Here is a 16,971-nt window from a genome sequence, read left to right as displayed (position 1 = left end):
ACCACGTGTGACGTCACGACCCTGTCCGGGGCCCGCCAGGGACCACTCCCGCAGGGGGTCGGCAACGAAACATCTCCACAACCACGTGTGTTCATTCATTCAACCAGGCTTCTGAAGCTAGGTCGGACTCACACTTGTGTTATGTATAAAGAAACATATCTTTAATTAAACTTTTTTGTCATATACAAAGTGGAAAAAAAAATTATCAATATTTTCTTTTACAAATCATTATACATTTTTTTTTCTTTTAGGCAAACTTTTAATAAATCTCATGTACAAATCTTGTAAGAGAATTCTTTGTTTGTATATTCAGGATGTCCCATAAATAATTAATGGGATAGTTTTACGTTCAATACAAAATAAAATATTAAAATATTGAAATATTAATTACTTGTCATGTAATTTAAATAACTGATACATTATTAACTACAGAGTGTATTTAGACCCATCTTAATTAATCTACAAAATGAGCTTAAAGTTTCAGATTTAAAATTTAAAAAAAATAACATATTAAAAATTATTTTATGTGAATAAGATATAGGTAATAACATTATATTTATTTATTTTATTACTCAAAATTGAGGTTTTAAAAGACGTTTATTTTAAATTTATTAATATATATGACAATAGAAAACATTCGCAGAATATATCATTCATTATATGAACATCAAAAACATCTAAACGTGTGAGATTGGCTTCATCGCCCAGCGAAATTCCGGAAGCTAACCTAGAAGAAAACAGTATTTTTGTATATAACACTGAGTTAGCTCAAAACCATTGTGGTAGTTGTGCTTGCGACAGCTGTGCTTGTGTTTGTTTCTTATTTAAAGTAATATATTTTCGAAACACCACTCTTCATGCATCATACATTGCGGGTAGCCTACTTGTCAGGCTATTAATATTTAGCTCATAGCACTTGTATTTATTTCTACAAAACTGCTTACCTGAGGGTGTTAAGACGTCCCACACTTGTTTTCAGTTTCTATGTAATGCATTAAAATATTTTGTCAAAAAAATTATTACTGCGAATTATTACATCCAAAAACATTGGATAGTAACCCGTATATTAAATACCATTCGCTTTCATTATTATATCTATGTTCTCATAAATGTAAGATCTATATCATTGAAACACAACACTGATATGTTGCTAAGATACAATTGTATTATGATGTTATTTTAATGGTACTATTTATATATATATATATCCTATATATATATATATGTATATATATATGTATATATATATATATATATATATATATATATATAGGTAATGCATATATTCTATTATAAATCGCTTAAAGGACTGTGTATGCTAAGACATAATAGGCCAATGGTAAAAATGGTTTATCATATTTAATTTTTAACGAATGACTGTTTTGTTTGAAAATTAACTTTAGAACACGTTTATAAGTTTGAGATGAAAAATTAAATTATTCTAGTCGGGCTATGATCTGTATCAAACTATTAGTGAATAATTGTATCGAGAACAAACATTCGTTCATGCCGAGCGTCGCACCGGCTTTATGCGGTCAGACGCGTGTTCGCAAGTCAACACTCCGAGGCACGCTCTATCTTTACCTCCGGTCTGACGAGAGCGTGCCCGGAATGAAGCCTGTCTGATTTGTTACGGCAGCAACGTGCGAGCGCTGTGTGTTATGTCCGCGCGCATCTTCAATAAATTCGTTTGTTCGTGGAGTATCGATAGATCGTGTTCGTTCTCCCTCGCTCGTGCGTTCTCAGTGAGATCTCGTTGGCGGGATTCTCGATATTTTTTTTTCCATTTTTTTTTTTTTAGTTGTTATCGTGGTGTATAGCTGTGGCCCGCCGCGATGTATCTTGCCTCCATCTAGCGGGATGGCCATGCCTCATACTGCTCCTTGTCGGGGTTCGGTTGTTTTTATTTGGGCAGGGGAAGGGGAGATAGTCTCCCTCTCCCCTCCCCCTCTCCGGAGAAACACGCTCGCAAACACGAGCCTCGCTCGCGCGCGGGGAACGACCGCTGCGTGAGCTGAATGCGGCGGGACTTCTCCGGCGCCTGCTTCACACGGGTGCGAGCGCCTCTTTCACGAGGACGAGTTTTGCGCAGCTCTCGGACAGGCTTCTTTTTTTTTTTTTTTTTGACGTGACAACGTCTGATAAATAGATGAACGCCGGCTGCACGCAAGAAAAAAGTGTCCCGTTGCGCACATTGCCCCGTTACGCTGTGTCCCGTCACGCTCATTGTACGCTTGCGCCGCATCTATCTCTCTTCCACTCGATTGGAACAACCATCGATTTGACTTTTTCGAGGCACATTAAACTTGAAACACTCCCATTCGTTTCCTACTTTTCCTATCATCGTCCTATCCTTAACAGAATAACACAGGTTGGAAGAAGTTAAATAGCAAACATGTATAAAAGTTATAGTTAAAATAATCTGTTCGTTAAATAATAAACATATTTGAATGAATGAGTGCAAATGAATGTTAATTTATCAATTAAATTGTAGATTTCATTTCACTCCTTCTTTGTATCCATACAACATAGTGATGATTCAATTTTATTCATAAAAGTATGCAATTATTTTATCAATGTTTTTATGACGTTATCAGGTTAAAATATCGTCCGTAAACCAACTTTACAAACAACCATTTTTTTTACTTGAAAATGTACGTGAATTCTTTAGGAATACTGGTTGTCATACCGAGGTCATCAGTGACACTTAAACTGTGGAGCCCGACACGTCTAGCACTCGAAGTCAAAGAATATTAGGCTCAGCACACACACAATCAGACGAGATGCGACACTACACGATACCTCGCCAACAGCTTAACACCATATTTTCGTTACTTCTATCCCCTACATTATGGAAATGAAATTAATGTCATTATACTCCTTCATAGATGTATTATAGAAAAGTAGGTCTTTCCTGTACTAAACATACTTATCTATCTGCATCCGGCTAAATATTGAGGAAAGAAGTCAGCGGGAGGACAGCGCCTGGCAGATGAAGCCTTAAGGGCTCCGCCTACCCGGACACACACACGGTGCGCAGAGCTTCGGATAAAACAACGCGATTTCTAAACTACTCAAGATATCCGAGTGGGGTCTGCTTACGAAAAGCATTTAAGTGTTCACTGAGGACCGAAAAGTACTTTTGATTTCGAATTAAGTTTTTAAACTGTAGTTTTCAAAGAGTTAAAATAGCTAAAACGCGTATTTTAAGAGTAATTTTTAGGCGTAAAACAACCAGTACAGATTCTTGAAAGCACTTTCAAGGGACTTGCATGACCCCTTTATCATAATTTCTCAGCCATATAATGTTACGGTCAGCGCTCAAATTTCACAGTTGTCCTATGCACGACGAGAAGACAGCGCGGCAGTTCAGAGCCTTGCGCTTGTGGCCACAGATGGCATGGCCACTTGATTTTATATTTATTTTAAGTAATTTTGAATTATGGCTGTTACGTAATTTTAGTTTTAATATTTGGCCCTTTCCTTTTTTAAAAAGAAAGTATTGGTTTGTTATAAGTTTTGTAAATCTTATTTTTAAATATGTTTTTATATTATGTTATTTTTTTTACGTTAATGGTTAGTTTCTTAATATTTAATAATAACGTTTTGGACTTTTAATTAAAATACTGTGTGCGACGCTTCCCCACTGTGAGCATGCAAATGGACTGTTCCAAGGCTATAAGGTGGTGGGGGAAATACGTCAAGGGGAGACAGAATGAGCTGTGCGGGAGTCGTCAGCTGATCGCCGGGTGACGCGTATGCGCTTCGGGCGTAACGAGCGCGATGATGGCTTGTGGTATTGGGCCGGCGCGGACTCGCGAATACTTTTTAAATAAAATCATCTGACGTGTATTGAGCATTGGGAAATACTTACGTTGTCACGGGTGCTGCCAAGAAGAAGAAGAGTTCACGCTACATTTTCCGTTGAATGCCGAGTTAATATGAAGCATTTAGCACCTCTGCTAAATTACAGCCCGCTAAACTCCGGGCCAGGAGGTCCGGGGTGTGATTCGACGTACATCGTTCATCCAAGTAAGTGATTCCGGCTCCGAACCTTTGCCCCTGTAACCCCGGGGTGTTGATTTAGACTTCGCCAAAATAAGAGTGAATAATCCGAAAAATAACTTCTGCCAAAAGACCCTGATCACAACTTCGAGTGTATGTTCCATCGTGGTACCCATTTTTAACGAACCTTGTATCATGCTTGCCGCGAAGCGTCGTAAATTAAAAATCACCCGGGTGTAATTAAGACATTTTAGAGTGACATTTATTTTTATTAACTTTTATTTAAAAAGAATTGTAATTCATTATTTATATACATATATATATATTTGGAGCTGCTTGTCATCAATGTTTGATTTTATTACAGTATTTATTTATTGGTATATACTAAAACGTGGCTCTATTAAAGGCCTCTGTAGCACTATAGGGCAAAAGGTTATAGGCATTATTGTAATCTTTTTGAGATTTTGTTTTCAATTAAATTGCCTGCCATGTTCATGCGCAAGTAGTCCCATTAAAGTTGTTGGCATTGCAAGTAATTACGTGTTTTTCGTTTTAAATACTATTACTCTGTTCTCTTCCTTTTCCAAAAGCTCTTTGAATAATTTACCTAAGAATTTTGGGGCACTCGTTTATTGGAGCAGCGCGCAAAATAATAATTTGAAGAAGGCTGTTCCCAGACGGGTGTCTGACTTGTGGTGGTGTGACACAGGGGGTGTCAACCACGACACGCTTAGAGGCTATACCGCGCTAGAAGCACCAGCGAGCGTCGCGCTTATCATCCCGCCTCACTAACACAGATACACCCCTGACGAGGCGGGCCCCTTAAAGCGATAAACGAACCAGGGAAGGGGAAGTATTCAGTCGTGTGACGAGGCACTAGACCAGTCAGCGCCGAGCGGCTTTACAGAGCGGTCATTGTTTGTTACGGGGTTCGGGACGGATAAATTACTGTTTTGTAATAAAAAAAAAACAAAATATATATTTTGCGGTACTTATGTACTGTTTAAGTTGGAAAACTTTTCAGACAACAAAGTTAAAACGGCCTCAGTACACGAAGAAAAAGTGGAAGATGAATGAGCGAAATTCAAGCAGAAATAATCCATACCCCATATGAAATGCGGTAAAGTGTCAATGTTAACTATTGAGGGGTACCAACCGAGATTTTAGCCAGAGGAAGAACACAACCGGATGACTCGCCTGTGTATCGATTGTTTGGACGACAGTAAAGAACGTTCTAGAACTTTCTGTAACCGTCCCAGACTTTATATTTCATCCTAGAGAGTTTGATATGTAATAGGAGGTAAAGAGGGAGGAATTCAGGATATAAATACTCGGGGTTTTAGGCAGTCCAGGATGGATCAGCAAGGACCATCAAGAGACGCCACCATGAATAAATGACATCATAGAAAGAAGCCCGAGAGTTGGTGTTATTGGAGAGATAAGTGTAAGTTTTGTGTTTATGTTCCTTAATGACCAGTTATTTTATCTACGTCTAAATGTATACTGTTGTGAGAGGTTACTTTAAAATCACACTGATGTTTTCTGACACATTTTCCTTGTTGTTTTTTTTGTATGACTCACCTGGTAAAGTAAAAGTAAATGTTAGTTTTTGGTGCTCATAATACCAGTCTGTTTTCTCTCTGCACTTGTTTTCACTTTCTGCACCTTCTGTACTGTTTACTTGATGGCCATATTTGTTTCAGGGAATTAAAAGTTACTTAACTCTCTAAAGCATTGAAATTATCTGTAATTGTATATTGTGTTTTATTTTCAGAGATTTAAGACCTCATCGCTCAAAAAATTTGTTATAATGTGACTTTAGATATATATTTAACAGATGAGAATATTTTTAGATAAATTAGTGTAATTAGAAACAAAATATATCATTATTTAACCCGAAGAAAGTAATGAGATCAGAATGGTTATTTTTGTATTATTTATGGATAGTTGGTTTTTTTCACTTATAATTGTTTGATATTAACAATTGAAATTTTTTTAATTTAGTTCTTTTGTCATGTTAATGTCTGATACCTTCTAAAGTTCTCAGCATTTAGGTTGTTTCCCCTGATTTTCATTCTGTGCAAGCCAGTGTTTACCTTGTGAGTTGTTAAAAGAGTTGGTGCTTATTTTCTCTACTATTGTTTATTTCTGAAACAGTGATTCCGTGCAGTTGTAAAAAAATATATCTCAACACCAAATTAATTATGTGGGTTTAAAATAGTATTTTACTATCTTTCCAACAGTACAATGTAAAAATATTTTTGAACATTTTACAAGAAAAGTCCTTGGAAATTCATTTGCTAGCGATATCACTTGTAAAACTGCAAGGTAGAGCTTTGTAAAATTGCGTAAATTAGAAAGCTAGTCCTTGAAATTTCACAAGTTATATCGTTTCCAAGGATAAAACTTGCAAAGGTACAAGTAATATTTACAGTGTACAACTTAGTTGAAATTCTTTAATTGATGATTTTATCACTTAATGAGTATTGGGAAACTCGAAACTACATTAATAACATGCTCTAATACCTTCTCTTGTCCAACCCTTACTCCAACTAATTATTTAAGGAAAATGGCATATTTTTTTGCAGTGGAATCTCAAAATTTAAATATATTTGTCCGTGACTATAGATAGGGTTTACAACATTTTAACGTTTAACTCAAACATTAGACAGTATTTGATTGAAATGTTTTATAATCTAAACGATTATGAAACAATAGATACTGCTGTATGATAGCAGTTTGTTAGAATTATTGTATTTTTGATTGATATTTAAATAAATGTATGCCAAATTGAGTAGAAAATTGATATATTTGCGGATTTTCTTCGGTAATGGGTAAAATTTTCACACTGCTTTCCTTGTGCTGTTCATTCTACTGGCCACAGTAATCCAGATTAGGTCTTGAAAGGCAATAACGAATAGAGGAATGACATTTTGTTGAATATTCATTAGTCTAAGGAGTATATTAGAGGGATCATTGAACTCACAAGTTTTCCCAGACTCGAGGTATTAGTAATGAACATATTTGCCGAGTCACAAGAGTATCGCCTAAAGAAACCCGCATTGACACACAAATACGACCAGTTAGCACAGGAGTGCACTTTCTTATAATTTTCTCATAGTTCAATAAAAAACGTCTGTTTATCTCAGTTTTTTTCTTTATAAGTTGTAGCCTTAGCAACAGAGCACAATAGTGATGACTGTCTCACTGTGCCGTATATGTGGAAACCAAATATTTTCACAAATTATTTCATAATTTTTGTCATATAAAATTATGCAAAATATTACAAACTACAATATTTACACATGACCCTGTGCCACATACAATGGAAAGTAAATACGCCGTGGAATACACCCAGTAAAAATTTACCACTAGACTGAGTGCCACGATTTTCATATTTATATTTATTTATCGAAATTTAATGACAGCATTTTGTAAAACGTTTTGTTAATAAATTAAAACCAAAAAATATTTTGATAAGATGAACATTACAAGTTTTGCAAGGGGAGGCCTTGATTTCCTGGTCTCAGATTTTGACGTCCATTTGGCGAGCAAAGAGTTATTCCCAATAGCAATCTACCCTGTAAAGAAGAAAACATAACTCTCAGTTGTTCTTGAGAAATAGCCACTCGAAGAACGAGGCAATGTTGCAATGGGAATCACCGAGGTAGAGTGGCGCAGCGCTTAACGCGACTGGTAGTGATGCTGGCGACCCTGGCTTCGATTCCACTCTTGGGTACTGCTTTTCTTATTTCATTGATTTTTCATCGATAACGTGAAAACTCGTATTGGTTTGTTGAAAATGCAGTAAATAAAAAATACCATACCATAATTGCCATTAATATGAAATTATAAAAGTAGGTAAATATAGTATGTATGGGGTCCCTGAATCCCCCACCTGCCACAAGTGTCCCCATACGAACTTATGTAGAGGGACACCGGCTCATTCACCTACTTATAAACATTGCAGTATTTTGTGTATGTTATCTAAAAAGGAAATTTCTCGAAGTTCTATGTGCGTTTAATTGTTAAACCTGAGGTGCCTACTTTCCCCTCTCACTCCTGTTTTCCACGAAGAACCTTGTGTCCCGAAGCGAGTAGCCTTGTTTCTGAGTGCTGACTGGTGACCACTAAAGACCATGTTCGACTTGTCGGAATAATGCGAATCATCAGTACAACGTTAACCATTGTTTGTGCTAGTTCATACGAGCAGTAAAAACTAATTTTCAATTGTGAATTTCACGATATAATTTTCATAAAGTGATATTGAGAAAAAAAAAAAAAAAAACTGACACGAATATGGAATAAGACGTTGGACATTCTTCGAACTGAGTACCCAAAGTGGGATCGAACCCAAACCACCAGCGCAGTGGCCACACGCTTTAGCCGCTGGGCCACGCTGTGTTGGCAGTTTACAATGCAACGTTACGGGTGTATAGGTATTGCATCGTTTTACGATCAGCCATTTCCCGAGAATAACTGAGCGCGGGTTTTCTCGTTCACAAGGTATATTGCTATTAGGAAAAAAAGGGACCTGAAAATCGGCAACCCGAAATTCGCGTCCTCCACTTGAAATTCATTCACTGGATGCCACCTGGAAATTATAACGGATGATAAAGAAGAACAGTGATTATAACCACCGTATGCTATAGTTCTATAATCCCAAGCAAATATAGTCTTCATAAACCAGGTTACAATTGTTAGGTTGTATATCATGCTCTAATGCTACCCTGAGAGCTGTTCATCCACGTGAATGGCTGAGGGAAATGCGGTTGTCCAAAACGCGCTACAGTTCGCACGCAGCGGTGGTACGGAACAGTCACAACTCATTTCAGGAGGAGGGGGGGGGTTACGAGGGACGCAGGCGTGCCAACCGTGCGATATTCACTGTTTCCCGCTGCACTCCCGCCTGGATGGAAGTTCCATGTCGACTTCCTCTGCTCGGCTTCGTCCCGCGCACCCCTCCCCATTCCTCTATGCCGCGAACAAGGTTGCGCCCATCATGTAGCACTCCGCCAGTCACGTGACGCATGCTCGTGTAGTGTGGCGCGCCGCACGCCGCGGACTAGTGTTGGGACTACCCCCACAGAACAAGAAGTGCGACTCTTACAGTGGAAACTGAAACCATGTGTCGCTATCTGTTGGGCGGGCACATAACTACCAGCAAATAACAAATCGAAATAGAGGTTCTCATACAAAGTTTTTTTTATTTAATACTGTTTTTTGGTTATATTTAGTTATCTCCTTGGCGGCGCAAAACTAATTTAATCGATGCGAAAATACATAATTCTGTTTTTTAATAAACCGTCATGTAATAAATAAAGGAGTAGGAGGTGCAAAAAGTCATTGTATTACACACCACAAAATTAGTGGCTACCTAAATAGAGTGAATTTTCACTGGTTTGTTTGCCTGATAATAGCTTATACATTACTTCTCATAATCAATTAATGTAGTTATGTCAGCAATTTATTATGAAAACTACTATCTAGCAGACGGGCCCATAACTACTTCAAAAAACTAGGTCTCAGTCTCGGTAATTAGAGTTTCTCCCCCATGCAACAGTCCGACAAACCCCGAGCCATTGAGGAGGCATCTGAGACCCGGCGAAAGTGAGATCTACAAGACGTGTTTGACCACAGGACTTGCAATGAATACGTTGCTGTTTCCTCACAACGGAAAAAAATAAGAAACTCGTTTCGAACAGAAAAATATTTGTTGAGTACTGAACTAATGGAATAATTTGTGATGACCGGTTTATGATAATGAAGTCTCAACAAAACCATTTATTTGTGAAACAAAAATTTTTATGAAACCAGTAAGCGAGCTACATCGCGGGAACTACAAGCTTATTTTACCGCAACCCACTTGGATTCGGTCTACATTCAAAAAACATTTTTATGGAAATACTGCATTGCTTATTTTCACTGTATGTCATAAAGAAACCAAAAGAATGTACAAAAAGTATTAATACACACACGCTAAGATAAACAAGCCTGAATCAGCCTATTTCATATCTAAAACTAACAGACAGCGAAGAGAATTCTTTGGAAGGAATCGGTAAACGGAATTATCTGTACCGATAAATGAATTGAACATTTTATATAGGCTGATTTTGGCTTGTTTTTTTTTCCGTGTTCATTCTTCTAGTAGAACTACATTCTTGTGGTTTTTCTATGACAAACAGTGAAAATCAGAAAAGAATAATATCTATAAAAAAAAATTTAATAATTTTTTCCATTGTATGAAAAATTAAAAGAAATAAAAATTAAATTTAAAAAAATACCCCTTTTTAATTTAGAATATATAAATCTCAACAAAACTTTCGTTTTTATGAAAGACTGATGAGTGTGGGTCAATAATAAAGAAAAAAATTTATTTTCTTCTTAAAAGACGCAATAATATCCGTGGTTTTAACAGAGTCCAAACCCACAAAATCGTATTTCAGAGGCAGCGCTTAGGCAACACCGGAGTTCATAAAATTCTGTGTTTGCATAACAAATTATTCTGACATTCATTGCCACTTTACAAGTTTATAAGTTCTGATTGAATCACTAATTGGCTTAACTTTTTTTAAATACGTTTCATTAGAGTCAAGCTTTAATACTACAATTAAAGCTAATATATTAATAACTTACTTATTACAACAAATATGGGATATGTAATTAAGTGTTTTTTTATAATAATTATTATAAGCCATGGAAGTTTTTAAATTTTATTGCATTTTTTCATCATAAATAATGTTAGATGCTTCATTGCAAGACTTTGTTGTATCCACCAGGCGGATGATAATGATAGTATGGTCCACATGCGTTTGGCAAAAATTAATATAAAGGAATCCATAAGTCTTAGGGGACGAAGAAATCTCTGAAGCTTTTAGTTTTTTTGCCGTGGAATAGGAGACATTGTAAATATTGTAGTTGTTTCATCCGAAGGATAAATCATTTCAAGGGAAAAAAAAACACCAGTCAGTAAATGAGAACAAAGATCACTTTATTAAATTAATTTCAAATTCCGCCACATGAAATTGTGGAAACGACACCAATGGAAATTTTTATTTTATTATTGTTAATTTTTTATTTTAGCGATTGAAGAAATGATTATGAAAAAAAAAGAATACAAGGTATTTAAAATACATTATGAGCTATTGTGGGTATAAAACAGAAATTTTGAAAAACTTCAAACAAATATAATTTTAACCATTGCTTACTTATATTACAGTTTACCTATTTCTTGGTTATAAAAATTCAAATATTGTTAAATTTAACTGAGAAACGAGATTGTTTGATTTTCGTGCATATATTTTACAATAGTAATAAGTTGATATGACAAATTCATTTAAAACTAATATAAATATTTTATATATTTTTTTATAGAAACTTATAACTTTATAATAGCAGAAATATATTTTTAAGAATAAAATAACATTAATATTGAGCGGTTAACTTTTAAATAAAAAAGGTAACATCACAATAATTTGCTTATCTCTAACAAGAAATGTATGTTAATTTATTTGTATCTGTTGGTATTCCCAGTGCAGAATAGGTGCTTGAAGTGACCGCATCATTTACTATGCACAAGGTTTCCTTTTGGGTGTTCTCAAGGTACGAAAATGCCACGCCTAGAGGTGGCAGCTAGCTATAGTGTAGCGTGTCATACACATAATATCCCCTGAGAGTTATAGTGACCAGCATTGCCCATCCGCTGTGCGGTACAGCGTCCACGTACTTGCCAGGGGCGCCACACACGCCAGCTATAATTACACGGGAGAAATGGCGGTGCAGACACTGACAGTTAAGCGAAGAGAAGGGAAAAATTTTCTGCGGAGCCACCACATGCGTTAGAAGTGAAACTTCAAAAAGAAGAATAAAAGTAAATTTTTGGGATACTCAAATATTCAAAAAAAAAACACCCGTAATTATATTTTGAAATTATACCTTCATTTACTATTGTCTGTCCATCTCATCAAAGAAAACTAGGAATGAATTAATGGATTTATTATTGTTTGAATATTATAACAAAAAACCTATTGGAAATGTCCATACAAATTGTCACAATTCTTATGCTTACACCAGGTCTAACCTCAGAGTTAAGAGTTTGGAACTGAGAATTACGAGTAGTGAAAGTATACAAAAGTATGTAAACGTTTACAAAAATAAAGGAAATTTCACAAAATAATGCACCTCTGCTGTCATCTGTAACCGGCTGTAAAAAAATGTTTAAAATGAAAAATCATTTTAAAACCACCCACAAGATATCAATTTTCATTACAAAATTATTTCCGTTACCTTATTACTTCCGTTGCCCTGTGATTCGGGCAGAACTCTACAGGCTATATAAAAATATTTCACTTCAAAAATATGTCATGGTATATTCAACGGAATGAAGCTTATACACGCACACTCTGGACTAATTTATCATGGGGTACTTCATACTTAATAGACCAATATTTAAATATTTACATACTTTAGTTTTCTTAAAAGAAAGCAGTAGCTTGAAAATGGAAACGAATATCGCAAATTACGAGACCCTTGCTTCAAAACACTAAATTTATTTTATGGTTCTAGCCTCTTAATGTTTTACCTTATATATCTAGAAGGAAATAAAAGAAAGCAATTATTTGTGAGTAGCTAAACTAACTTTTTGTAAAGGACCTTCGTAGCGCATTTGGATGCAAGCCGTCTACCATTGCGAAGTTTTCTGGGTTCAAGTCCCAGATAGGTGATGGATATAAATTTGTTTCTTCAAAATTCATCACATTATTGTGTTAAAGTCAACCCTTTCGTTCTATTCGTCCACTAAAGTGGACAATTCATATCTCAACGATACATAGAGCTCATCATACTTTACATGTGTGAATCGTTGTGTACATTTTAGTCTATATAAAAATTTATTAACTCTTTTAGAAACTTCCCCCTTAAATCAGGTAAACATTTAATCTTGGTTTTTAACTCTGAAGGCACACAGTGTGGCACGCGTGGTTATAACGCTTATTTCTTATATAAACTACACCGGAAAGAATTTCGTCAAGATAACTTTTATTAAATTATTACAGTTAATTCAAAAAGTTATTATTAAATAGTTAATATCAGCTTCTTATTACAATAACTATCTTTAAGAAATGTTTCATTCCTCATTTACTTAATACATTTTAGCCAAATCGAATATTTTCAAGATGTTTATTCTTTAAGATAACTAAAAAAATTAAAAAGTTACCAATCAAAAGATGGTTTTATAACTAAACCAGAGGAACACGGTTTAAAAATAAAATTTAATAAAACATTAGAAATTTATGGAATATTTCAATGCTCACCTTATAAATATTTATGAATGATATCAACATACGTATTATTAATCATAAAGAAACATTTTTGTTGACTGTTAAAACAAAATAAGACAATTTGAAAAAAAATTTTAATCACCCAGTCTACTAAAGTTTACAACGTCTAGTAATACAATAGTATAATTTAATAATTTAGGGTTTCCTTGCGCCACAAACACTTTTAATGAGATCCATTCGAGTCGTATGATTTCGCGGTTCGAACTCACGAAGTATCATTCGTGGCGTATCACGATCTCAATGGCCGGGCCGTTTCGGCCCATACACAAAGGGCAATTTTCCTCCGCGGTTCCGCCCCTCTAGCCGTTTGCGCCGGGGGCAGTTTGTTCAAATCAGTGCAAAGTGCTGTCGCGGCCAGGGCCGGCGGCTCGGGAGACTGTTTGCATTCGCGACACGGCCACGCATTCCGATGCCCGCCCCCTCTCCCCCCCCCCTCCAGTAACGGCCGCGCGTAATTGCTCTCTGTGCTGCCATCTGCCGGCCGGCGGTTGCACTAGCCGGCCCGGGGCGCACGGCCTTAATTCTCCCCGCCGCCGCGCGCACGAGGAACAAAAACAAAAACAAACAGCGAGCGGGTGTGCTTGCGTGGTTAGCGTCGTAATTTTGCAATCTCGGCTTCGGTGCTACAAGCGAGACATATATATATATTTTTTTACCATATTCCAGTGTTATTTTCTAACGATGCCATATTCTAGTCGAAGCCTCAAGCTCCCATGGTATTTAAGTAGTAAAAAAAAAATAGGAACCACATTTTCCAACTGAAGTTTTCACAGTCTCTTCCTAAAATTAACAATTATTATTTAATTTTTCTTCTTTTTCAATTGGTACATTTCTGAAACCAATCTTACGTTTAATTTCAGAATATTGTATTCTACGCTGTAAAATGTTTTAAGATTTATCACGGTTGCACAAGGAAGATACAAATTATTGACTTTTTCTTGATATATTTTTAACACTTTGAATGTAACCCTTCTTGTGACATTTAAAAAATATTTTTTACAAGAACCGTTATAAAATGACAATTAAGGTTTTCAATAAAATTTAAAGCATATTTTTAACGTATTTTAAACTAGTAAAATGAAAAATTTAATTTTAATTTGACAGATCGACGCTTAAAATTGTTTGTTATTCCTACAAAACGTTTTCTCAGAAAAATTCCAAACATCGCAAAACTTTTAAAACACTTACTTTAGAATTTTTTTTCCATTTTTTAGGAACAAATATCATATTTTTAGTCCGCCACAGCAACCGCCACGATGTAATAATTTCGAATGGTAAATATAAACAAATTCATTGCTTTCATGTCCTGTAACCAATTATTTGGTTATAAAGAAGCGTTCTAATTTATAAAACTTTTATTACACTCTATGTACATACTAAATGGGAAATTTCGGGTAAAAAGTGTAAATAGATGAGAAAAAATTTAATTTCTTTCACCCAAGTGGTGTTTCGCACATCATTGCCATTTTTCTCCTTTAGAATGGATGCAGCCCGGTGTTAGTTGGGAAGGGGGAGGGTGGTCCACCACTGGTACCACTTTTAAAGTATTAACTTGGAATTTAATAGTGTAATTTTTTAATCTGATGCTTGATACACTTATAATTAAATTACCCATAAATTATTATTCACAGTATTTATAAAACAAATATACATTTTACAGTATTTAAGACGTTATTGTACAATTATATTTTCTCGTAAAGCAAATACTTGTGCACGTTAAAAATAACGTAATTTTTAAACTTAGTAATTTTTAATACTCTCTGAAAACTTTTTTTGACGGTATTAATGCCTTTTTTGGAGGCGGGTTGAAAAATGGCCTTAAAGATCCATCCCTGATTTTAATAGATATATATTGTCAGTCGACTCGATGAGTTTGCATGTAAAAACTAACCGTATGTTCTTCATAAGATAGTACACAAAGAAAACTAACTGCTAAAAAAAGTGCCAAATTAATGATATTTGGTAATATAAGCAGTCATGGCGATAAACCCGATATTAACTAACCAAGAGACAGATGCTTAAATAATTCATGTTCGTGTACGTAAAAATTTATTTAACTTTAGCTGATGTTAAAGTAAAATATTATTTGGGTTATGCCTTTAACATTTTTAAATTTTAGAAAATATTAGTCCATTATAATTTTTGGGAGAGTATGTTTTTTTTCCGCATTTAGGTGATGGTTATAACAACTATAGTATGGATAGTAACAGTTAGCAAAATTTAAAGAACTCATAAATTTTTAAACTGTATTAATTCTTCCAAAATCTTTTTTTTAAATTTAAACTTCTTTACAACCGGTAGATTAATTTGAGAGATGATGACATTACAGGGTAAAATGAGTGCGTATAGCGATCGGAAGTCACTAAGGTAACGGATATTGATCTATGACGCGGGATTTTAAGAGGAATGATGCTCTGAGAGGGGGTAGAGGCGGGGGAATGAACAATTAATAAATAGAGAGTAAGACAAAAGTAAAACCATGCAGTTTTTTGACTCATGTTTGATTGGATTGTAATCATTCACTGTGTTATTTATTGTTTACTTTAATTCTTTAACTATTATAGGTTTTGTCTTTTAAATTAACCTTCACATTCGGTAACGCAAAGGTTTTTCGTCGTTGTGTAAAATTTTAAACTTCAATTGTTTACTTGTATTATTCAAATTATTAAATATTTTTAAATATTTAAAAAAATATTAAGTAGAAATTATAAAAATATATAAAATTATTAAAATTATTAAATATTTAAAAAAATATTTATTTCCTCACAACTGGAGTGGTGATAAATTAATGTGTGCTATGCAATTATATGTCCTCTATGAAGGTTGCTGTTAGCAACGAATAATGGGATGAATTATAATGTATGGCAGTGTAATTGTTATATACATAGTGAATGCTTATTTTTAAAAGACTCTCCTACGCTCCGCAATTTCTATCAGTTTATGGACCCAGTCAGATGGAGTGAACGGTTGGTTAGATTTTGGTTTATGCAATAAAAATGTTTGTTTAATAGTGCAAAAGTGTGTTAGGATTATATTAGGCAAGCTGCATTGAAAAAATATAAAGTATTATTTCGGGACAAGTAGTACTCAAAAATACATTTCAGAATTTTTTCACGAAAGAGCACCTATTCTATCAAATTACCAAATCTTTGAATATTTAGACCCAAACTATACTTAAGTAAAGATTTCACGTGAAATCTTAACAGTCAGTTGGATAGTTTGAGACAATGGCATCATCATAACGTAAGTCTAAAGTGAGACTATTTATTGCATTTCTACATAATAGCACACTTGCATATTTCTCCACTTTCATACATATACTCCCACATATGCAGAAGGTCAGTCGGGAATCGACCAACCATCTTCCTCTTCAGGTTCATCGTGACTTAAAGTATAACATGCTTCCCAAGGCTGGTGCTAAAAACAACTGCGTACCAGTGAAATTTAACTGAGAAACCAATATGTTTTGAATCTCTGTGGAGAACTTTTGAAAGTTTCACAGTGGAATTACCCTTGTATGCATTATTTTTAACAGTTCCATATTTATTTTGTGCGAGAACTTATTAACCCAAAATCGATTTGGCCAACTAATTCAATAGAGCATGTTAGGAAATTGAAAAAATGAGAA

At 35.0% G+C, this 16,971-nt stretch overlaps 1 protein-coding gene across 1 annotated transcript in view; it reads right to left on the bottom strand.

The window, feature by feature from the left end:
- Positions 1 to 16,723, bottom strand: part of LOC134534508 (uncharacterized) — a 130,404-nt gene extending 113,681 nt beyond the window's left edge. The window contains exon 1 of the mRNA XM_063372986.1: positions 16,703 to 16,723. Within this exon, the coding sequence (XP_063229056.1) occupies positions 16,703 to 16,723 (21 nt within the window). The remainder of the gene's footprint in view (positions 1 to 16,702) is intronic.
- Between the last annotated feature and the right edge of the window lie 248 nt (positions 16,724 to 16,971).

The sequence above is a fragment of the Bacillus rossius genome, chromosome 7, assembly GCF_032445375.1.
Source record: "Bacillus rossius redtenbacheri isolate Brsri chromosome 7, Brsri_v3, whole genome shotgun sequence".
Taxonomy (NCBI): domain Eukaryota; kingdom Metazoa; phylum Arthropoda; class Insecta; order Phasmatodea; family Bacillidae; genus Bacillus; species Bacillus rossius.
Note: the sequence above shows the minus strand (reverse complement) of the source record. Positions and strands in the feature narration are given on the sequence as shown.